Source organism: Semicossyphus pulcher, unplaced genomic scaffold, assembly GCF_022749685.1.
Source record: "Semicossyphus pulcher isolate SPU_LCO1_2020_fin unplaced genomic scaffold, fSemPul1.0.p SCAF_24, whole genome shotgun sequence".
Classification (NCBI taxonomy): Eukaryota; Metazoa; Chordata; class Actinopteri; order Labriformes; family Labridae; genus Semicossyphus; species Semicossyphus pulcher.
In genome coordinates this window covers 8,591,021-8,615,202 of record NW_027211698.1, presented here as the reverse complement: position 1 = coordinate 8,615,202, position 24,182 = coordinate 8,591,021, and the positions used below count along the sequence as shown (strand labels likewise).

General features: G+C 42.4%; 1 protein-coding gene across 1 annotated transcript in view; it reads left to right on the top strand.

Moving 5' to 3' along the window:
• xirp2a (xin actin binding repeat containing 2a) overlaps window positions 1-24,182 on the top strand; it is a 61,170-nt gene that overhangs the window by 20,356 nt on the left and 16,632 nt on the right. Inside the window, exons 2-3 of the mRNA XM_069675007.1 lie at window positions 5,757-5,868; window positions 17,469-17,647. Coding sequence (XP_069531108.1) covers window positions 5,757-5,868; window positions 17,469-17,647 — 291 coding nt within the window. The remainder of the gene's footprint in view (window positions 1-5,756; window positions 5,869-17,468; window positions 17,648-24,182) is intronic.

Sequence of the window (24,182 nt, the reverse complement as noted above, 5' to 3'; positions counted from 1 at the left end):
TCTTCTAGCATAACAACAGCTTTAAAAGGACGACTGAGACCTTGGGCTCTCTGCTTTGATTGTAAGGAAGGTCAGGCGTGTTAAGACACAGACGCAACTGGTTGCCTTGGTCAGCCCAGTGACTTGTTTACTGTTCACTCTCATGAGTCATTTTTCGAGAGCAGCCACTTGCGCGTTGTGCCAGCAAACCAATAAGGCAGCTATCACAGCCAGAAGCACTCAGTCCAAGAGCTGTCACAGGGAGTGTGCATGTGGCTGAAGTGTAAGTGTAACTACAGAGTCTCTATCCACATGCGCGGATTCACTCATGTACGCGCCATTTGCCAACAAAGGAATACTGTCATTCCAAATGAAGTACCCAAACAGTGAGTCATGTGTGAGTGACTTCTCTTCTTGGCAGGCCCTTTCTGTCACTCGCTATACACCAGCCAGAAGCAAGGAGCTACTGCAGAGACACAGTGATATGCATTAAATTAACGGTTTTATTAGCAAAACGCCAAGAGGACATTCGGTATGCTAATCAGGGACGACTGAGCGGATTTGGTGTGAGGCGGTTCAAACACAGACAAGCAAAGAAAGGACCATAAGAAAACATTGATAAAGAGAGAGTCCCAATGCTGAATGAAAGTTTCATGCATCTCTTAAGCATTGGTCCCAGGTGCTTCCATCCTTGCTGACGGCACAGCCCAGCCCGAAATTCGCCTGCAAGACAATCAGCTGCAGACACACTCGAGCCAGCCAAGGAACTGTCTTAACGCAAGAAAAATTAAGAAAGGAAGTGAGAAAGGCATCCTGAAGCATTGAGGAAACAGAGTAGGAAAATGAAAGCGTAAAGAACAGAGAACCAAAAATAAGATCTTCTAAAAGTGTTTAAGGAGTACATCCCGTCGAAGCGGGCGCCCTCTCTCCACCGAAATGTCACATCTGATATTGAGCCAGCGGACCTTATCGATTCGAACTGCTACAGCAGCTTCGCCAGCTCCAGGAAAATCACTCCCAGCAATATCCGAGCTATTTGAGTCCAAAGCAGTCAGCTGCAAGAAAAGCAGATGGAAGTTTTGGTGAACTTGAATTTCGAGCTCATCACGAGTGCTTTCATTTAACCATTTTCAAATTCAAGGGTAAGGTCAGGGCAAATGGCAACATTCAAGAACATTAGATGGATTATCCACTATCAAAATGACCATACGATTAGCCGACACACTCAAAAGTCAGTGCATCCTTAACTCAAAAGATTATTCTGATCAGTCCTGACAAGGTAAATTGGAATACTAAGTCGTCTACGCGATGGTGGATCCAATCATCAGCACCTCAAAGACCTTTGAAGTTGCAGACTGGAGATTGGGATCAACTGGGAGTCCAGCCGTCTGAAATATCATCCAACATGGATGAATTACTAATGCAGTTCCTCACAGGGAAAGTTCTATTTTTGGGAAACCGCTTACAGATCTCGCAATCTCGCAATCCAGATGACTAATGCTTGGATACCTCACATTGACGCCAGAATTTCTTTGTAGAGATTAAACAAATTTGAGCTTAAGGCAGATGTCGTTGCTATTGGACAGAGCTAGCAGGTCGTTTCCAGCCGTGCTCGGCTAAGATAAGCTTACAGGCTGCTGGCTGTAGCTTTAAATATAAAGATGTGAGGATGGATTCAATCTTCTCATTACTATTCTCTAAGTGATGTGCTTGAACTTCATTATGACGTACAATGTGTCGTCCGACCGTACCTAAAGGCAAATGCGTTAATCCCGTTCCGAATAGCCGCACTTATCCCCATCATAAACTGGGGCAAGACGCATTATGCTTCCAATGGGGACATAGTGCAAACTTAACACCATCTTTCCCTTAAAGCATTTACATCGTTGCTTGAGAGATGTTAAACCCCGTCTGCTTTCTAAGCTCCATCAAATCTCACCAATCGCGTTGACGAAGTCACAGACAATGTCAGCTGCAGCCTCAACGTGTCGGGGATGTGGGAGGAACAATCCAACAAGCACTTTGTTTGAAGCATGTTTGAGGGCTTTGGTTTCATCCTTGGTTAACCCGCGCAAATTGATCCCCTGCCGATCTGTCGCTAAACTGAAAAGTGTGATTCAGGAAAAGTCCGGGATTGACTTTTCTTTCCCTCGTGAAAAAAACCCGACTTGATTCGGGTTAAAACAATGTCACCCCATGTACGAAACTTCTAAATCCTTCCAAATAACATTATCTCTCTGCTCTGGCACATTCTCTCACTTGAGTTCTGCAATATAAAACCTTTGAGCTCAATTCTTGACTAATTGACTTATTAAGACTGACATTTTTAAACAGAGGATGACCCAGGAGAGGAGAGGGGGAGGACAGATGGGGAACATTTGAGAGGAGAGAGGCGGACAGCTCTCTTCAGAGACCCTTCATGCACCACAGAATGTCATTAGAGTCCTTTTACAGTGGTAGGAGCTTCGCTTGTTAGAGGACGAAAATGTCAACAGCTGACATAAGACAATCAGCGTAAGATGGTGAAGTCCCTGCTCATGTGACAGGAGCTAACAGTTTCCTGGATCCGTCTACGCTGTCGTGATGTCTCCCTCTAATAGGGCACCAATACCAAGGTGGAGGGTGTCAAGGTGTCACCTCCACAGGCTAGCAGCGCGTGTATTACTATTTCCTGTTACCATGGTTTCACCATCTCAGGTCCGACTGGCCTCTTTGTCGGCGTCTGTCACATGTGAAACGGTCCCAGATGGCAAGAATTGATTTCATTAGCTGAGGATCCAGTGTTTTTTTTTTTATTACACAGGGATTATCTCTCACGACAGGCCGGCAACGTTTAGGCAGATTTCACGAAGCACTGTCCCTTATTAACTCTGTCAGTCTGTTGGAGATATGCAGAGACACCCCCCGCAACTACCCCCCTCTTTCTCTTTCCTCTGTGGCAGCCGGCGCCAAAGAGACCATATGGTGGGGACTCAAAGCTAGATAGCACTTGGTGATGCTTCCATGAGACACTGAGCTTCGGCCCTGATGCTGTTCATCCGGTTATTGTATTTCATAAAATGGATAACTGCAAATCCCCACTTAAAAATAAGTAAATATATCTTCTAGGAACAGTAGCAATCACAAATTGATATCTTTGAAGTCTATAGTAGGCTGATGTGATACTCATCATCCTTTTTTGTCAGCAGAATTACCAAAGATTATCAATCTCTCCTCGCAGGGAAGCAGTTTTCCTTGACAGTTGAAGATTACTTTTGTATAGCCTCATCAAAGAAAACAGATTCTTTATGCCAATAACCCAAAAAAGTTGTTTACTCTCAGCTCACAATTCACTGGTTTCAATACTGATTGCAGTTTTGCTTGAGTGCCAATTGTAGCACTGTGCAACTCTGCTCAAAATGAAAATTATATTTAAACGGACTTGGGTGGGGTTCATATTGTTCATAACAAGCAAACTGTTTTGTGGTGTACCCTAGGGTATCGTCCTGGGTCCTGTTCTTTTTTATTGTCTAATTTGCCTTTAAGCTAAGAAATGCTTGAAATGAACTATTTCAAAGGACTCGTAATTCAACCACATTGAAAAAATGTGTATAAGGCTTCACACTATATGTCAGAGCAGGTCCAGGTAAAAAAACAAAAACAAAAATCACGCAATTTTTCAGTCTAACCTGCAAAGGTTTCGCAGTGTTGCCCCTGCAACTGCGACGTCTGACAGGTGTGGGATTAGGTTTTTTTTTAAGCTTTTTAAATACCCAATAAGCATTTAATTTAAAGCATAATAATAACTTTATTAGTTATAAGAAAATTATAGTAAAAGACTGACTTTTTTGTAGTATATTACACTTCAGCATGGTATCTGGTTATCTTGTTATGCAGATGACACACCGCTCTACCGATTGATCTCACATCAATATTGCATTTTAGATAAATAATGTAAATTGTGATATTAATACTCACTTATTTCAGCTTTACACATGTCATCATTTACTGCTTAACTCTAATTTATACCATTGTGAATTTAATAAGTTTTGATTCTGGCCTTTGACATATTGTGCTGGAATGTCAAGTGTTCTATAGACCAGAAAATTAAACTATTAATAAGGAAATCATTGTCAGATTAATTGATAATTACAGTTTGGAGGGTGATGGTTCTTTAGTTGACACAACCATTCTTTTATTTCCGGCTATTAATTTCAAAATAATCGTGAACTGACGAAAGCTGAACCTGTTTGCAACATTCGTGTTTATAGTGTTTATGAATGCAGCCAATTCTTCAGTCGTCCCTCCATCTGCTGTGATGCAACTGAAAGAGATCTATTAATGTACAGAGAAAATCTCTCCAAATGCATTAACACCCACACGCCACATGTACTAGATGCATAATTTACTACCGACATTGGCTTTAAGTGAAGTGTAAACAGGCCCATCAGACAACCAAAGAGAGATAAATGTTTGAATCCCTTTAATGGCTCCCATTCAGTGACTTTCACATCTCTAGCCAGCTGTAATGAACCACCGCAAACTCATGCACACACACATTTTTCACACACTGAAACATCCTTACCGCTCGTGCACTTAATCATCCCTTGAGCGAAGTAAAACCCCCTTGTAGACAAAATACTCTGTTTAATATCAGCAGTGAAACACTAGAGCACTTGGGAGCTGTGGTTAGCAGCCGTTTTGGGCCGTGCATTTGCTCTTTGCAGCTCACTGATTTGAGCCTCATTCGATGTGAGTGCTGCTTCAGCAAGAGAGAGATAGAATGACAGTGATAGAAAAGGAGAGATTATGTTTGTATCCCCGTTTTGTGTGTGCGTGTGTGTGCGTGTGTGTGCGCGTGATACTGTAGGAAAGTATGCAAATTAGCAAGCATGTCTTTCCGGGGTTTGCTAAATGGGATTTTTGGGGACAGCGTTTTGTTCTTCGGTGCTTTTCTGAAATTACGGATGACACCTTCAGCAGGGAGAGGGAAACCAACCTAGACGGATACATGTTTGTTTGTGTGTACGTGCGTGTGCCACATGGTAATGCCTGTGTGCAGAGCTGTTGCGTGTTTGTTGTCACTCCATGTTGACGCCCGGCAAGACGCTGCCGGAAAAAAAAAACGCTATTGGGAATACATTTGATTTGCAAATGAAAACACACACACACACACACACACACACACAAACACACAGGTGTGTTTGTCCCCCCGCAGGGATGATTTGCAACTGAATAGGCGTGTTGCACTGGCTGACTTCTAAGTTTTGACAAAATGCTTCAAGGGGAAAAACAAGCCTGTATGCACCAAGGACACGCCATTTACTAATGTTGTACCTTTTATCAATAGCAGCCTGTGAAAACATCTTTAGTTACAGCTAGAGTGGCTCCATTAAAATTCAACCAAGTGCTGTTTGCACTTACTTTCCAGTCAATGCCTACTGTTAACATTGTGTTCAAGGTCGCCCCTCTTTACACTCACAGATGTGTGTGTGTGTGTGGGTTTGGTGTGTGCATGCGTTGTGTGTGCAGACCAGGCGACAGCAACCACGTTTCACTGGAATCTCGAGCTTGAATGTCACCAGACGCTTGACTGTATCATTTTTCACCCTTAAGGTATGTGTGGCAGCATGTGTATCCTCTGTTTTTCTGTGTGTGTGAGGGTGTGTGTACATGTGTGTGTATGTCTGTGGCCACAGGCAGCTGGTTTTGATGACCGGTAGCCTCACCTCGTGTATCTCCCTGCTAGAGAAGCACAGGTGTTTTCTCTGATAGCGCTCTCTCTTTCTCTCAACCAGGAAGTGACAGCCGTCCACACCTCCCCGTCCAAAAGATTGACGTCCAGTAGCCTCACACAGACTCACCCATCAACAGATCAGACAATGGCCTCACCAACAGACACTTCTCTTTGTGAGTATTTTCTTATTCATCAATTGTTCAGAGAGTTAAAAAGTTACTTTTTAAGCTGTGATGCAACACCCGATGAACACTTGACAGGAGGCCTAGCTCTCTGATTGCATCATCGTTACACTAGTTTGTCAAACAAACAAGCGAGGCTGCGGGTTTGGTTAATGCAATGCGGTGTTCCATTTGTTCTATAAGATAAACATTTGGCAGAAAGCAGGTTTTGAAAACTAGATTGTTCATTGCCAGATAAGGCCGCCTCCCTGGCAGCTTTTTTAATAGGAAGCGGCAGGCTTGCTAGATACCGTGCTTCCATTACTGTGATAGCAACGCTGTGTTGGCTACCCACAGTTTGTTTTCCACTGATCCTGATAGCGTTGTACACACAGATGGAGCTTACAGTGCAAGGTACAGTCCCTTTTTTTAAATGTTAAACTACAGGGAGAAAGTTCTAACACACTGGCCTCTGAAGTTTCGCAATACGTTGATCATGTTTACGTCCAACAAGATTAAGAGGCAAGAGTCGTGCTAGCAGATTAGCTAGGTCACTAGCTAACAATCTCATAGTTACAATGCTAACATGCTAGTTTTTAGCAGGCATAATGCTTACCATGTAGTTTAGCTTTTGAGCTGGAATAAAGTGCATTACAGTAGTCGAGTATGGTGGAAATAAATGCATGAATGAGCTTTTGTAAGTCGCCAGGGGCAAGGAAAGATCGGATTTTAGATAGTTGTCTGTCCACACGTACACAGGTATTTTTCAAAACGTAGCTTTTTCTCTGCGTTTTAGCCTTTCGTTCACACACAAACGCCATTTTAGGTCACTGAAAATGGAAACTCCGTTTCCGCGGAGACGTGTATACGGGGTAAACAAAGTTTTTGGCTCGTGACGTCAGGCTGTGTGTTGTTATCTCCTTTGTGAGGCGTCACAAGAAACACAACATTCCTTGCTAAATGACCAGACGTGACATAAACAGTGATTTTTAACAGGACTTTTTACATGTTTACACATATATGTACAGTTACTCGTCTACTACATTGAGGGACAGAGGTGTCGGGATAGATTTTTTCAGACATTTGATTGGCAGCGATTCTTCTTCTTCTTTGTATGACCAAGTTATATTGCCACCTGTTGGTGTGGCATTCTCATGACAGCGTTTCTGTTGTGTTTTTGCATTTTCGTTTGGACGGGGGGGTTTTTCTAAAATGAGGCAAAATTTTCAATAATACCCGTGTACGTGTAGACATGGCCTGAGTTGAGCAAAGCAGGACTACATAACTTTGGTCACCTGGGTGTCAAAAGATAGAGTTGAGTGTCATCTGCATAACAGTGAAAATCTAAGCTGTGAAGATGCCGTATTTGACGCAGGATTAGCAGTTAAACAGTGAATAAGAGGGGACCCAAAATAGACCCTTGTGGGACACCACAAGAAAGGGGAGGCGCCTCTAAGCATTACAGAAAAGGACCTTTTTGACTAGGTCTAGATAGGTCAGATAGGTTGGACAATGGCAATGCCTTCAGGAGTATTTTGGCGTTCATTGTCTTGCCCAAGGACTCTTCGACGTGTAGACTGATTGAACCGCCAACCTTCCGACCGGGAGATGACCGTCTCTTCCACTGAGCTACAGCCACCCACTGTCAGTGCCAAAATATCACAATAATTGTCAACACATTTCATTCTAACCCCAAATTTTTACAGCAGGATGTCAGAACTAAAGAAAGACAGAGCAATATCATTAAGATTGACCTTGAATGTTTTGCTAATATTGCATGGCTCTGGCTCTGGCTTTGAAAACAATGTCCAGACCTTCCTAATACAGACCATTGTCATCTATCAAAGCCTTAAAAACAAGTTGGCATACTCTAACATTTAGGTTATGGCAAACTTGTTCACAAACAGCTGCCAGTTTATGCCACCTAAGGAATCAGAGCAACATTAGCATTTATTTGGTAGCCTTTGTGAACAATTCAAGTAAAAATGTACCTTTTTTTAGATCTGTTTTTGGTCCTTACCAACTCAGGGAAAAAATATCTGGCTCTTTAGCTACGTAATTTCACACTACGTTCACCAGCAAGTTTTGTTTTTGATGTTTGGTTAAGGGCAGGTTGGAAACAGTGGGAATAATCCTAATCAGTATGATTGAAGGCAGTAAAACATCTAGCCACCTGTTTTGCACCACTTTTCTTGTACTAATAGTCATGAGATCTCTCATGTGATTTTCTTTACCCTCTATTTTTATTCAATGCTTCGGCAACACAAAATTCTTTGCACGTCATACCAATGGAAATTTGAAAAAATAAACAAACAAAAACAGAGGTGGTGAGTGCAAAGAGTGACGGCCTAAAGTGATGGAAGTGTTGACAGACCTCAAGGTGGGATCAAGGTGTTAAACACATTCACGTACACACACACACACACACACTCATGACTGTGTGCATGCACACAGTCACCTCACTCCTACACACAGCCGGAGAGCCTCTCCATCTCTACCTGAGATCAGAGTGTCGCCCTACATGTCTCTAAATCTCCGTGCCGGGTCTAAAACTGGAGCTTCTTGACAATCCTACGTTCCTGCTGTCCTGAGTGAACGATGGCTTTTGTCTTTGCTGACAAGCTGTCACGCAAACGCTGCATTGTCTGCCAGGTCAAGTGACTGACAGAGGGGGCTACACGAGCTGTTCCCTGCAAAGCCACGGCGTTTAAATAAAGCACGGTGACGGAGCGACTGCACTTTAAACAGATGCAAAGCTCACCTCTAAATCTCCATGCGGCTGCTCTTTCAAACAGGCATCCTTGTTTACTTCTTTGCTCTCGTATTACACCAGAATCACCACCATGCAACCGTATCTGGCTTTGTGGCACAAACAATAGTGGGCATGTTTTTATTATATTATTTAACACTGTGTGTATATTTCTATCAGTCTGGGGCTGATTAAACTTGCCAGACACTCTCAGCCCATGAGAATTTTTCAAAGAGTGCGAATGCTGCCAGTTGGAACTGGATTTGCCAAAAGACTGCTTTTGTTTTAATTAATCTCCTCCCAGATTTGCATTTGCCAAGTGCTGATGTCTTTATAATATTATCCTGAGGAAAAAACAAAGATTTGTCTTCCTGTCAGTCAAAGATGTGATCCCTTTACTGGCTGTTATGGGACACAAATGAGCTCTTAAGACATGATTGATGTTTGGAAATTGAAAATGGATGTTTGACCATATTTAGCATTGATGTGAGGCTGCTGTGTGGCTGCTACGGGTGAATCAATACCATTACTATACATCATATTCTGTAGTGTGAGTATGTATGGAGCCGGGTTTAAAATGGTTATGAAATCAATTGCTTGCCATTTAAACGTAACATTTCTGAACATATGCATTTTATCATTATTACATTATTAATATCTTTGGCTTCCCATCGACTAATATTGGATGTAGTGTATACATTATCCTGTTTTTGTGTCTGTTCTTTTGTGTTACCAACACAAATTTAAGACCTTGACTTACTCTAAAAAAACACACTATAAATAGACATAAGAAAACTTGCTAGCTTAGCATCATTGGGCTACATATACCCATAAAGAAACATTCTTCAATTAGGGTAACTTGGGGACTAGTACAAGCTCCATTTCAAGAGATTATCTGAAGAAAAAAATTGCTAGCTTAGCATCAGGGGCTACATATACCCATAAAGCAACATTCTTAACTTAATGTAACTTGGGGACTGGTATGAGCTCCATTTCAAGAGAATATCTGAAGAAAAAAATTGCTAGCTTAGCATCAGTGGGCTACATATACCCATAAAGCAACATTCTTAACTTAATGTAACTTGGGGACTGGTACGAGCTCCATTTCAAGAGAATATCTGAAGAAAAAAATTGCTAGCTTAGCATCAGTGGGCAACATATACCCATAAAGCAACATTCTTAACTTAACATTACTTGGGAACTGGTACGAGCTCCATTTCAAGAGAATATCTGAAGAAAAAAATTGCTAGCTTAGCATCAGTGGGCTACATATACCCATAAAGCAACATTCTTAACTTAATGTAACTTGGGGACTGGTATGAGCTACATTTCAAGAGAATATCTGAAGAAAAAAATTGCTAGCTTAGCATCAGTGGGCTACATATACCCATAAAGCAACAGTCTTAACTTAATGTAACTTGGGGACTGGTACGAGCTACATTTCAAGAGAATATCTGAAGAAAAAAATTGCTAGCTTAGCATCAGTGGGCTACATATACCCATAAAGCAACATTCTTAACTTAATGTAACTTGGGGACTGGTACGAGCTACATTTCAAGAGAATATCTGCTTTTGTAAATATGTATATGTGTATTTCTTGTTTAAATACAAACCACATTTTTAAATATAACAGAGAAAACAAGATTGTCTTTTATTTGGACCAGTTTGAGAAGTAGGTTTACTTTTGTAAAAGGGGAAAAGAAGCTGTTAAAATAAAGACATTAAGATATGAAGATCTAAAGACCCAAAATTACATCAAAGAGAAGATTGAGTTTATCATATTGAAAATGAATTGTTGTCATGCTTCTATTTTGGCCTAAGAAAAGGTATTAAAAATAACAGTTGAAACTCTCCTTGAGTCATGAGCATAGATTAGTCCAGCTTTATCCAACCCAGACTCGTTTTCATGTGAAATGAAACTTCAACTCTCTTTATTGGCAATTTAATTGAACAAATAAGACTTTAAATCACATTCAGAACTTTATTCTCTGAGAGTTATTTAAGTTTTTGACGATGGACCCATTTTGGACTGCAGTTGGGGGATATTCTCAGGCCCCTTCATTAGGTATTCTACCGGGGTATGTTTATTTTCTACTTTAGGAACAGGAAATCCATGTGCAATTTCAGCGGGATTATCAGCAGAGTGCAGCTCCTCCACAAGCCTGATAACCACGCTTTTGCTCCAGTCGATGTGCTGCCAACGGCACCTCATGGGGTGGGCTCCCTGAGAACACCTTGTGTTTCATATGTGAGGTCCAAACAGTTATGATCACAGCAAATCATATGGAGAGAGAATGTGAATCAATGATTTCCTGCAGGGTTGTACAAGCTAAATTCTCTCTTGTATTGTTGAAAAGGATGTAGGTTGAAAAAGAGTGAATGAAAGGCCCCAGGCTGATCAGACAAAAACATAAGGTCACTGGTTTCAAAGAGGACCTTTGCCATTGCTTCAGGGCAACATATGTCCGCAAGAAAAGAAAGAAAAGGAGACAGAAAGAAGGTCAAAAAGGAAGCAACAAGAAAGAAAGAATAACAGTATGGTTTCCTATCATCCAATGATTACCTGCTGGAGTGTGTCTCGATCGTTAAAGGGTTCTAGCTCAATTCTCTTGGGCCTCCGCACAGCAGGCACAAGTCTGATTTTTTTCTCACTTAGCGTTGGTTGAAGTGCCTCACTGTCCATCTGAGGAGCTGCCTTATAGGTTCAAAGGCATCTTGAAGGAAGGTATTAAGTGTACGAGATGGGTTTTTAAAGGGAGCAGAGGTTTTACCTAAAAAGGTACACTCAGCTTTAGTTGGGAAAACGTTTTAAATCATTTACTATTTTGCAGTTAGTGTAGCAGCTTTCACAGAAAATATTAAACTTGCAGACACGTATGCTAGACATTTACATGGAAGCATTGATCTAGAAGTAGCTGTGATGCTACCACATGAATCAATAATCAGGCAGCATTATGTATAGAAAGGGTATATTAGTATGACCTCTGCGAGTCAATTTCAATCCCAGCCATCTATTTTAGACTAATGGTTTGACATTTTGGGAAACATGCCTATTAATTTTCTTGCCGAGTGTTAGACGAGTAGATCGATACCAATCTCATGTCTGTGTGCTAAACACAGAGCTAGGAACAGCAGCAGATTAGCTTAGCTTAGCATTAAGACTGGGTCAGCCTGGGTCAATCGCTGGTTTTGAAATTAGTTTCTGGAACTTCTTCTTCTTTGGGAACAGCAGCGAGGACTTCCTGCATAGGCCAGTTACAGCGCACGAAACATTGGACAAAGCTAGCTCTGCTTTAAGCTAGGCTAATAGCCTTCAGGCTGTATTTATTTACTTAGCGTACATACATGAGTGTAGTATCAATTTTCTCATCTCACTCTTGGCAGATTACCCAAAATGTAGGGTTAGGTATGAAAAAATTCATTAAAGAATTTTTTTGCTGAATATCTTGTTTGTTTTGTTGTTAGCGTGTCATAAATGCTACAAGTCCTATAAAGTCTTTCCTACTGTTTGTTCGCAGTTGTAGATGTGTACGTTACCTATGGAGCAATTGGTATGAAATCCATCTCCACTCGTCCTGCTGAATCATGACATGCCATGATATTGACTAAGTACTGATTTCAAATGCCAAATGTCTGTTGACATGAGTGTCTGTTTCCCATCTCACAGTGTGAGACATCTGTGTCCATAAGACTGCTGTGACAAAAGGGCACGTTGGGTACATGATACTGAAAAAAGCCAACCCACATCCACTAACTCCCCCCTGTACTCTCCCCCTAGCGTTAGACGAGTTGATCGATGCCAATCTCATGTCTGTATGCTAAACATAGAGATAGGAACAGCAGCAGATTAGCTTAGCTTAGCTTAGCATTAAAAACAGCCAACCTGGGTCTATCACTGCTTTTGAAATTAGTTGCTGGGCCTATTTTTTGGGGAACAGCAACCAGGATGGCAGTACAGGTCGGTGACAACGAATTGAACATTGGACAATTGGTCTTTATGCTAAGCTAGGCTAATAGTGTCCAGGTTCTTTTTCTTTACTTAGCATACATACAAGAGTGTGGTATCAATCTTCTCATCTCACTCTTGGCAGATTACCCAAAATATAGAACTATTCATTCAAGAAATTTTTGTTCAAGTCTTTCCTACTGTTTGTTTGCAGTTGTAGATGTGTATGTTATCTATGAAGCACTTGGTATGAAATCCATCTCCACTCTGCTTGCTGAATCATGAAATGCCATGATATGACCACGTTAACAAGCACTGATTTCAAATGCCAAATGTCCCGAGTGTCTGTTTCCCATCCCACAGTGTAAGACGTCTGTGTCCATAAGACTGCTGTGACATAAGGTTAAGGGCATGTTGGGTACCTCGATACTCGATACTGAAAAAAGCCAACCCACATCCACTTACTCCCCCCTGCACTCTCCCCCCTAGTCACTCCTATTTTTTACGGAGGGGGACTTCTAAAATAAAATCAGCTGTCACTGGATGCCTGGGCCTCACTGAGCCGAGGAAGCACACTGCTGGAGCTGGTTCTCCAAGCCTCACTGTCCGACTGCCCAGGATTTCGCTCTCTGCATCGGGTGAAAGCTGAGCGACCAAGCCCTTTTTAATTCCGTGGAGAGCCAAGGCCCCTTTTTCTGCTTTGTTGGATTCTATTGTCGTTCAGAGCAGCCAACACAGTTGAAGAAGGTAAGGGATGCATAAAGATTGTCAGCATTTCAAGGCTGACTCTTGTGTCAGCACGGCTCTGTTGAAGTGATTTTCCTCTGAAGCACAAGTGGAAGGAGACAGATTGGAAATAGTAGATGACATTTTACCTGATAATGAATCGGTTTGATGTGCCCACGCGAGGCGTCTTCCATATAAAATTGGAATGAAGATAAAGTGAAGCTATATTGCGAAACATCAGGTGCCGGAGATTCATAAAGACTTGAGATATTACAGTTTATTTCAGTGATTCCACCCGGATTTGTGCATCGTCATAAAACATGCATGGGCCCTTCCTGCTTCCTTCCACCAGACATAGCCAGCAGCGATCTGATCCGGAATATTCTGAAAGCATAGCAAATCAGAGACAAAGTGCTTAGCCTAGCATCAGGAAGCCCCCGAGGGCAATCCCGTCTCCATGTAAAGAAGTTATGTTGATAGATTTGACAGCTCAATTATTGTGCCTGTTTTGCTTTGGTCGGTAAAGGAAGAAATCGCCCTCCGCGGCTGACATTTCAATTAGCGTTACTCGATTTGGCTCTCCTGTCAAACCTCGCCCGTCGAAAGCTTTGGTCAGTAAGTAATGAAGAGAAAATTGGGTTGCTTAAGGCTTCTGTTGTGAGGAGAGGGCAGAGAGGGGGGTGACACCTCTGTGATTAGCGGACAGCCCCGGCTTGACACAGATCTATGGGCTTGGATTTAGCTTTGAGCTACGGCGCCATGCTGCTTTCTCCCGCGCCCTTCAACTTCTGAAATTACTCTTGTTCTTTTTCCCTCTCTTTCAAGAACAAATTCCCCTCTGTCGTCTCTTGCCCTAACACCCCGCGCCCGCCCTTCCACCTCCTCACTTCTAGCTAGCTTGCGGCGCGCCTCCTCACCTCTCGTGGCTTTAGCGCAGGCAGCGAAAGAAGCTGGTGACACGCAGGTCAATGCCCCTTCGGCTCTGCTCGATATAGCTGCTGAGTCGTCCATACCGGCCTTCCCTGTTCACTTCTCCCGGCCTCTCAGAGTTCCATTACCCCCCTCCCGGTGCCACTTCTGCTGCCTCTGTGGCATCGAACAGATAAGAGGTTAATGCTCTCAGAGGAAGAAAAATAGAGTCAGTGTGAAGGTAAATAAGACTCTAAGCAGTCCAATACTCTCTCCATCAAAAGCAGATACAGGTTATAAGTGTAGGGGGAAAGTTTCTGGATATCTATACCAGGCTGTAAACAGAAACTTGGCCCTCATTATGTTTGGGCATTCTAAGCAATGAGACAGCGTTTGAACGCTATTATTAATGCTAATTAAACGCCCGGTGGTGCCACTTTTAATTAGTGGCAGCATAGGGAGATGGTGAACGACTTTTAAATCTTAGAAAACATCATCTCATTAGAAGTTCTAAGAATTTTCCTTTACTTTGTTTCCTTTTACTCCCTCGCTAACGCTCACTCAATCTCCCTGTCACTGGGGGAACATGACGCTGCAGACGGAGCCGGTTTATAAAAAGGCCGGGTTTATTTTTTTGGTTACCTCACCCTCGTGTTATGGCAGCTTTGCATACGGCATGCCAGAGATATCCAAAGCACTGTTGTCACCGCTCTCAGGCCTCATAACCCCCTCTGTGACAGCTTCAGACTATGACTTCAACATTTATCTCGGGTGATGAATGAGGGCATTATCCTTGCGTCTCTGTCATCGAGCGGGTATTAGGTTACGCCGCAGCCTCAGGTGTTGGATTTCTGACCCATATTTATAGGATGTTAAAAACCCCTGTTTATTTTCAGACGCTCAGGCAGTCTATTTCTCCTCATGACGGGTTATTGGTTACACTAACATGCCGGACGTAGCAGAAAGCTAAAACTGGTGGGATGAGCAGAGCAATGCTCTTGTCACATGGCGTCTGCGTTAAGGCCCACTCACACCACAAACATGCCTACACAAATCTCATTGTTTTCCTAAAAGAGCTTGAGCTAATCCCGCCTCTTGTGCTGTGATTGGCTGGCTCTTAAAATACTTTTTTATTGAGAAAACCCAGGAATACAGGAGATATGGGGTAAGTCCATGGGTACTTGTTTTAACCCAAATGACAAACTTTTCCTAAACCCAACAGAGTCGTGTTGGTTCCTAATTCTAACCAACTTGCGACCAACCTTAACCTCATATTTTACACAAGACTTACGTACAAAAACTACGTGTTTAGGATTTGGAAATTATCATAGTTTGGGTTGAAATATAACAATGATGTCAACAGCGCTGTACAGGTTCAAATTCCTTTACTTAACCTTATGGCTTTCCTAGACAGTCACAGCAAAGTGTTACTTACTAGCCAATCAAAACCAAGATGGCGGAATTTGGCTGAGCTGTATTTGGGGCAAAAAAATAAGGCATTATTAACGGGGATAGTTGGTAAAGAAGCGTAGCTGCGTAGCTAACTGCTAACACACTATCCACCTAGAAACAAGCTAGTGCTAGCCAGATAAAAGCTCTCTTAGCTCCATTTGTTGTCGTGCTTGTGCCTTTTTTAATTGCTTTCCTAGACAGCCACAGCAAAGTGTTACTTACAAAGCCAAGATGGTGGAATTAGGCTGAGCTTTTGGGGGAAAAATTTGCTGTTATTAACAGGGATAGTTGGTAAAGCTGTGCAGCTCTGGAGCTAACTGCTAACTAACTATCCATCTATAAACAAGCTAGTGCTAGTCGGTTATAAAAGTTCCCTTACGTCCTTTTTGTTGTCGCGCTTGTTCCTGTTACTGCCATAACCCGACATATTGTTTACTGGCTTCTTGCAACAGGGGATCATGGGTATTGTAGTGTTAAGAGCTGTCAACAAAGCCGAGCAAACAAAAAAACAACAGTGACAGCGCAGTATTACTTACTAGCCAATCAAAAACAAGATGTCGGAGTTTGCCTGAGCTGTATTTGGGGGAGAAAAAAAGCTAAACTCACAGGGATAGTTGGTAAAGAACAGTAGCTCCTGAGCTAATCGCTAACAAACTAGCCTCCTAGGAACATGCTAGTGCTAGCTTGTTATAAAGGTTCCCTTAGCGCCTTTTTTGTGCTTGTGCCTTTTACTGCAATAACTCCTTGTTACTGGGGGTTCATGGGTATTGTAGTATTTAGAGCTGTCAGCAATATCAATAGAGCTGTAATGCCCAAATTAATTGGGTAACACAGCAGTTTTACCATTCAGGTGCAGAGATCACACCAGTGGGTGTTTAATCTCTATATTCTGAATATAAGGAGAGCAGGAGTGGGCTTCATCGAGCCAATGCAGTCATATATATGTATACTATAAGTGGGCTGAGAAAAGCGTTAATATCTCCTGCTTTGCATAGCCAAACATGGACGGTATGTGCTATACCGCTGAGCACCGACTCTGCTCCTAATCTCCATACTACTATAGCACCAAGGGGACCTTCACTGGATCCATGTGCATTTCAGAAGCAGCTGCTTTAAGACTTTTCAAACAAACATCAGCCAGTTTTCAAGTAGAACTCACAGCGACCTCTACTTTGAGCCCAAAGTTATACAAGTAACCATACATGTGCAGAGAAATATGCAAGCGCACCAACAAGGAGGAGGATGTTCCGAAAGGTCAAAAGGTTGCAGCGCGAGCACATAATGAGAGCGAATCATTTCTATTTAGGGTCTCCTTTCATCCCACGGTGTTGTTGCCTGCAGAGAGAGCCAACATGCCAAGAGCTAAAAGGTCCAGTGTGGGAGTGCGGCGAGCTTTAATGGAGCCTTCTCTGTAGCCTAATGATGCTTTGTAGCGCTGAAAAGTCAAATGTAAAATCAGTGGTCTTCTCTAATTGGCTATCCGCAGGGATGTGCCGGGCAATGTGAGGTTGCGTAAAGTAGTGCCTCGTGATTGATGAGTATTCCGCTTTGGATTCATGTCAACATCTGTTACGGATTGTCTGCCTCGGGCCACTTTGAGATTAAAATATCTACAGTATCTGGAAATATGTGGATGTGTTTATTAATGTGACGGTGGGAAATGAAGCCGGAACAGCCCTTTTTTTCTCCAACGATTCTTGTTGAAAATCACCTCACAAATCTGTCCCTAGGTCCACTCTCTAACTACATGAAGTTAACTTTGTTTTGCGTGCATCATTGAAGGGCACCCGCATCATTAAGGTTAATTTATTTGTGTTTGTGTTCGTGCAGCTGCAGGCGACGCAGGCAGATCCAGGTCAGGACGTCCTGAGGACAGGCACCCGAGCGCCGAGGACAGGCACCCGAGCGCCGAGGACCCGGAGGCCGAGCCGGTGTCGGTGAAAGAGCGGCTGGCGATGTACCAGGCTGCCGTGTCAAAGAAGGAAACCAGCGGCTCCTCTGCTGCTGCGGTAAGACGATACTTCCACACGGGGTGTAAGGAGAGATGGCTGGGAGGATGTGCATACAGTCAGGGCGAAATGTTGATGAACGCCGCTGAGGTTTGAGAACAAATATATTTAACTTTTACCCACCAAAGTTATAAGTCTGCTGTCACTGAGAGCTGTCCTGCTTGTAGGCTTCTCTGTTGAACAGGGACCTCGGGGATGGGTGCCACAGGGCTCTGGTGGGACGCCAGCATTATTTGTCAAATTGTCACACAGCTCAGCGCTGGATGGGAGTCTCAAGAGAGTTAATGGGAGTCTGGAATCCAACAGCTCTGACATATCGGGGTGCCTATTCATATCTTCATGCTCCTCTGTACTGAGAACTGTTTTTATGTGTAAACTAGACTTTTAAAGAACAAAAGCAGCTTTTTTTCACGAGTGTAAAAGCAGAAATTGTTCTTTAAATGTGGATGAACCTACCACCGCAACCCATGCAGCATTGCCAACTTCCCAGGCTCCGTTCATGTGAACTCCAGGTATATGCTGATGCTACCTACCCTACCACATGGCTTCTACTGGCCCCCACATTTGAATTGAACACACAGGAGATAGATAAAGAGAGAAGAAGACAGAGAGGAGTTGTGTTAGAAAGAAGACGGGGACGGCAGAGCCTGGCTGAGGTGCCCTGTCGGCGGCTAGCGCTCAACCCCGGCCGTGTAGGCTGCTTTCTCTATATTAAAGAGTAACAGCACACTTAGGGCCCGATCAGACAGAACGCGTTACAGCAGCTGGGGTTTTTTGTAGTTGTTTTCAATGAGAGGGACGCTTTCTGCGCGCTGCTTTTGTGTTGCAGAGTGCCTCGCATTTTTCGGATCTGTGCACCTTGTGTTGAAGAAACTCATGGCCGTTTTTTCTCATTGTCCAATCGGTTGAAAGGAGAGGCCGGCCTTCTGTTAGTTTACAGTATAACGGTTAGGTTAATGACAGCTAATGATTTGGTGGTTGCCTTAAGAACAGTCAAAAAAACAAGGTGCAGCGAGCTGCTCTTTTTTTAACCGTAGGCTTCAACGGAAAAGGCGGTGCAGTGCGCCTCATGTTTTACAGCCCTCATGTTTCGTTATATTGCTGTACGGTGATGAAACACATCAATGCTGGTGTTAATATTGACAATTCTTGCCAAATGTATAAAAAAAATCTGCATTTCATGGGTTGGAAATGGCTCAAACACGCCATCTACTGTTTCAAATCAGCCCTGGACCTTGCCAGCCGATGGTGACAGAGTCGACCGTTTGGGACAAAACTACATCATGAAATTTATATTAAAAAAAAGAATGTTAACGGCTGTCAATCAGAGGTGGGCGGTACCTGATCTGGGGGTACACTTTAATAAGGGAAATATTTAACTTTTTACTGTACTTTTCAACCAGTCATCCAACCTACCGTTGGCCGTATAGCTCGTTTGTGCAAGCAGCTTATTACGACCCAGACACTGTATACTTTTATTGTAAGTGGTGACCTCTTGTGGCTGCTGTAATTATGACAGGATGTGAGGCAACAGATTTTTTAAATCTTAACAGATGCTGAAAATGTGAGGGACCTCCCACATGACGACAAATAATTTCACTAACAAGACCACGCCACTGTCAACGGTCGAAGTAAGGTGGGATGAAAGGGGTTGTATAGGGTCGAGTTAGTTGGAGCCGTCCGGAACCCAGGGGTCTCAATGCACTTTCTGATTCAGCATTCCCCAGTTGTTTCTGTGTTGAGATAGGAAAGAGGAGAGGAATGGGGTTTGGGGGGAGGATTTTAAGAACTGAGACAAACAGGAGAGAAGAGACGGACAGGCTTATATGTGTGCGTGCAGGTGATTGCATTAATGAGGCAAAGGTGTGAGAGCTAACGAGACACAGGTGATGGAGTTAAGGAGGGAGCGTGGTCCTGTTCCTGAACCTCTGTTATAATAACTCCACAGTTTTGTTCCTTAAGCATCCTACTAGAAAATTCCTTGGGAACGCCATTCAAAGTGGGAGTTCCTACTTGTGAAGTCGGGGCAAATTCATCCACCCCGACTTCACAGAGAATCAGATGTCTGACGTCACACAACAATGGCCGCACCCATGGAGTTTATGGATTTAATTGAAATAACAACTACTATCATACGTCGTGCACCTAGAGCGTTCAGAAGTCGGAAATTTTTACTTAGAAGTTCTCGAGTTCCCAGTTGTCTCGAACGCAGCATCACACATCCAATTCACCAACAACCAGAGTCCGACTCTCACAACTGGAAATCTCGCGGTCAAACACGACTTGAACACGAGAAATTGAGTTTTAGAAAAGCTGATTAAAAATAATTTTTGTGTCAAAGTCAGAGTAATAGCGTGAAATTGTTGACATTGTTCAGTCCAAACAGCCTTCTGTATCCACTGGCAACCAAAGCATGGATAACTACACGCACACACACATCTCGTTATAAAGTGCAGCACACAAAAACACCAATAACCATGTCGGAGAAATTTTAACAGCCTCTGCAGAGAGAAAAAACACCTTTTTTTTTTTGTGCAGCAAATTCAGATGAACCCACACAGACGGCACATTCACACATTATAAGTCCTTTGATTAAACACAAAACACATTTCTGAATCTCCTCCAGTCATTAGTCATTACCAAGGACCAAAAAGCTTCAGCGGCTTTGAAGAGCCTGCTTGCACTTTATAAACCTAATAATTCAGCTGTGTGCGCAGCGAGTCATCCAAGGCCATTACAGAGAGTCAGCTCAGTGTCTCAAATACAGCGAGAGGAAACTGTGTCTACAAATGCAGGACGGCATTCTATGGAAATGTCACTTAGAAGCATTTGTTATCTGTTTTATGGTGATAGAAGAGTTAAGAAAGGCCTGCAGCGACGTGCCTTAATAATATATCATATACAGGAAAAGTAGTAGGTTGTTTTTTTTGCTGGTTTTTCAAATTAAAAGTTGATTGCATCAACCTGATCCAGACTTTCTTACACTGAATGAATATATACGGGCAACACTCTTGTTTTTGCTCCCATTTTTTCGTGAGCTGAACTCAAAGAGCTAAGACTTTTTCTATGTACACAAAAGGCCTATTTCTCTCACATATTGTTCACAAATTTGTCTAAACATGTGTTAGTGAGCACTTCTCCTTTGCCGAGATAATCCATCCACCTCACAGGTGTGGCACATCAAGATGCTGATTAGTCAGCATGATTATTGCACAGGTGTGCCTTAGGCTGACCACAATAAAAGGCCACTCTAAAATGCACAGGCAACAGCTCTGGTGGACATTCCTGCAGTCAGCATGCCAATTGCACGCTCCCTCAAAACTTGCGACATCTGTGGCATTGTGCTGTGTGATAAAACACACTGATATTGTGGCCAGCCTAAGGCACACCTGTGCAATAATCATGCTGACTAATCAGCATCTTGATGTGCCACACCTGTGAGGTGGATGGATTACCTCGGCAAAGGAGAAGTGCTCACTAACACAGATTTAGACAAATTTGTGAACAACGTTTGAGAGAAATAGGCCTTTTGTGTACATAGAAAAAGTCTTAGATCTTTGAGTTCAGCTCATGAAAAATGGGACCGTAGGCTTCAACGGAAAAGGCGATGCTACCAGTGCTTTAAATGGGACTAAGTCATACAGTCTTTGTCCACGGCGCCTAAACTCCTCACAAATCAAAAGTTTGTCGCTTTAAAGAGGGGGTATTATGCTGTTTCACATGTTAAGACATATATATAATGTTACAATGTTGGATGTCCAGACTAAACGTGGGTGAAGTTTCAAATCTGTAGGTAAAAGTATGTTGGAGTAATCCCCCAGGCTTCTCAGCTCAGTCTGCAGGCTGCTGTGAACGCCAGGTTTCAGGCAGTTTTTTCTTGGGGCTTTTGGGGGGCGGGGTTTCTTAAAGGGATAGAGCTGACTGAGTCGTTTCAGGCCCTGCACAGAGCACCAGTGTGAGAAAAATTAGGAGTTTTTTTAAACTGTAAATTATGTTAAGCTACTCCTCAGGTATCACAGAGTGAAATATGAAGCTTGAAATTAGCATAATACCCCCCCTTTAAAGTAAATATTTTATGTTGGATATTGATGCTATTTGGTAGATAACCTGTATTTTTCTTTACAACCCTAATATCTACATTTTCTATTATGTCACTTTAGCAGTAAAGTAATTCAAGAGTAAACTGTCTACAGTATAATCTGCATTATAAAAAGTTTTACTACATGTATTCCTGAAATCCAGCCTAAATTCACCCCTCTGATTGGATCAGGATAATCCTAATATTTTGGATCCCAATCCTACTCAAAAGTTATGAACAACACATGCTGAAGGTTTTATCCAGATACAAACCAAAACTGGATTACTTGATCTAATTGAGTCTTTTGTTCCCCAGATTTGATCCAATTGTAATCCAGTCAGATTAAATTTAAACAACTCGGGGCCCAGGAGCTGGGCTTAAACAGCTAATGAATACCTGCAAGTTCAACAAGGACGTGTTTATCCCTCTTGTCTGAGGGGGATATTTACTCAGGCTTTTATAGGCCCATAACAGTTTGATGTCCTTATTAACTCCACACTATGTTTTTTTTGCAGGTAAACAAAATAAAAGCAGCACAGCTGAAAATATTGTCACATAATATTCATTTTAAGGAGCTTCTGCTCAGAGGTGTAAAATATAGGGAACGCAATAATATCTGGTAAATTAGTTTATAACATATTCATCCGCACAACAAGACTAAAAGTGCTGCGTAAGACCGTTTTACATCATTTATCGAAGTGAAACATTGCGCTCTTATTTTGAAATGTCCTGTTGAAACAGCTGCGACAAATTCATAGACGACTCATTAAAAAAGACAAACGGCAACATAAGGAAACACTGAAATAAATAACAATTTGAACAACAATTTGATTTCCATCTTAAAAGCTTAAAATCACCATGGAGATTGGTTAGTGTTACCTTTTATATCATTGTTAGTACTTAGCATAGACTGTATAAAAAGATGGACGACATGACAGCTCCCTAAAGGGGAGCTGAAACATATCAAGCGCCCCCTGCAGGGTTAAATGTAATCCAAGCTTCACATTCGTTAGCGTTGGTCCATTACTAAATCATGAATAATCAATCAGGATGTGCTCACAGAGGGTGACCTGCCTGACCAGCCTTACTGTGTGTAGAAAGCAGAAAAGGCTGCGTTTCACTCATCATAAAACATATATATCAAAACCCCAAAATAATTCATATTGATAATGGACATGACTGACTGCTGCCCTCTCATAATGGCCATTATAGACTGTAATTTTCAGTGAGTGCGCTACCTGTGAGCTGCACTCAGGTCTGCATGGTAACAGGCCACTTGAGGCCGAGCTTTACAGCCATGTGAGAACAGATGAGAGGTGTTGTTAACATATCAGAGTGCACCAACATCACAGTAAAGCGCTGCCTCGAGTAGCTTGTTGCTTTTATAAACAGCGTTAACATACAATTATCCCTTAAGTAACAAACAGTGTGCTAATTCAATAAATCTTTTATAGGCTTCCATCAATAGCTTGATAAAAGCAATTGCTTAGCATTAACAGGACTCCATTAATGATCCTCTTCACTTCACTTCATTCTCAGCGGCTAAAGCCTCATATGGTGGCTACTGACAGCTGAAAGGGGATGTATGTGTGTATGTGAGTGTGAGGGGTACAAAACAGGGGGAAGCTAGTTGCCAGAGGGATTCAGCATAGGAATCTTGTTTTCTTCTATACCTTTGCAGCTGTTGTCTGCATGTCCACCCACAAGTGACAAGGTGTTAAAGATAGAGCGCTTGATGGACACCGTTCAGTCCAGTCTGTCAACCAGCAACACAGTCTCCTACAAAACAGCAGAAATGTTTGAAACCAGATTTAATAACAGGATTATGTTTTCTATCAACAAAAGGAGGAAAGGTTGATGCTGCAATGTCACAAAATGTTGATTCACTGTGTTCGACAATATCAGAAATAGAGTATAATTTCAAACAAGAAGTGTTTAATCAAATCACAGTAGTCTTGAAAGAATTGAATTTTTGGAAATTCACTTTGCCCAGATTTAGACGAGTAGATTGATAACTCACACGCCTATATATGTGAAACTAATGTTAGGAAGGAGTTAGCTTAGCTTAGCATAAAGACTAAAAAAGGAACTCCTGGAGAGTTCTTACTGTAAACGAAATATTGAGAAAATGAGAGATAAAACATTGATTAGCAGAGCTGCCACTTAAAAGTTGACTCACGTTTTGGCTGGGGATCGAACCGCCAACCTTCCAATTGGAGGGTGACCCACTCTACCTCTGTGCCACAGCTGCAAGTCAGTGCTGCATTGATTGTAATTTTCCACAATCAGTTCTGCTGAACCAAAGGAGCATATTCTCCTGTACACAAATAAAAAAGGAGACACTCTGATGTATTAAACTGTCATAATTAATGCTCAAGCTGAGTCTGTGAAAGCCGCTTTAAATGAGAGATGTTGTTTTCATGTCGTATCACTGGAGCTGTTGTACCCTGAAGTAGT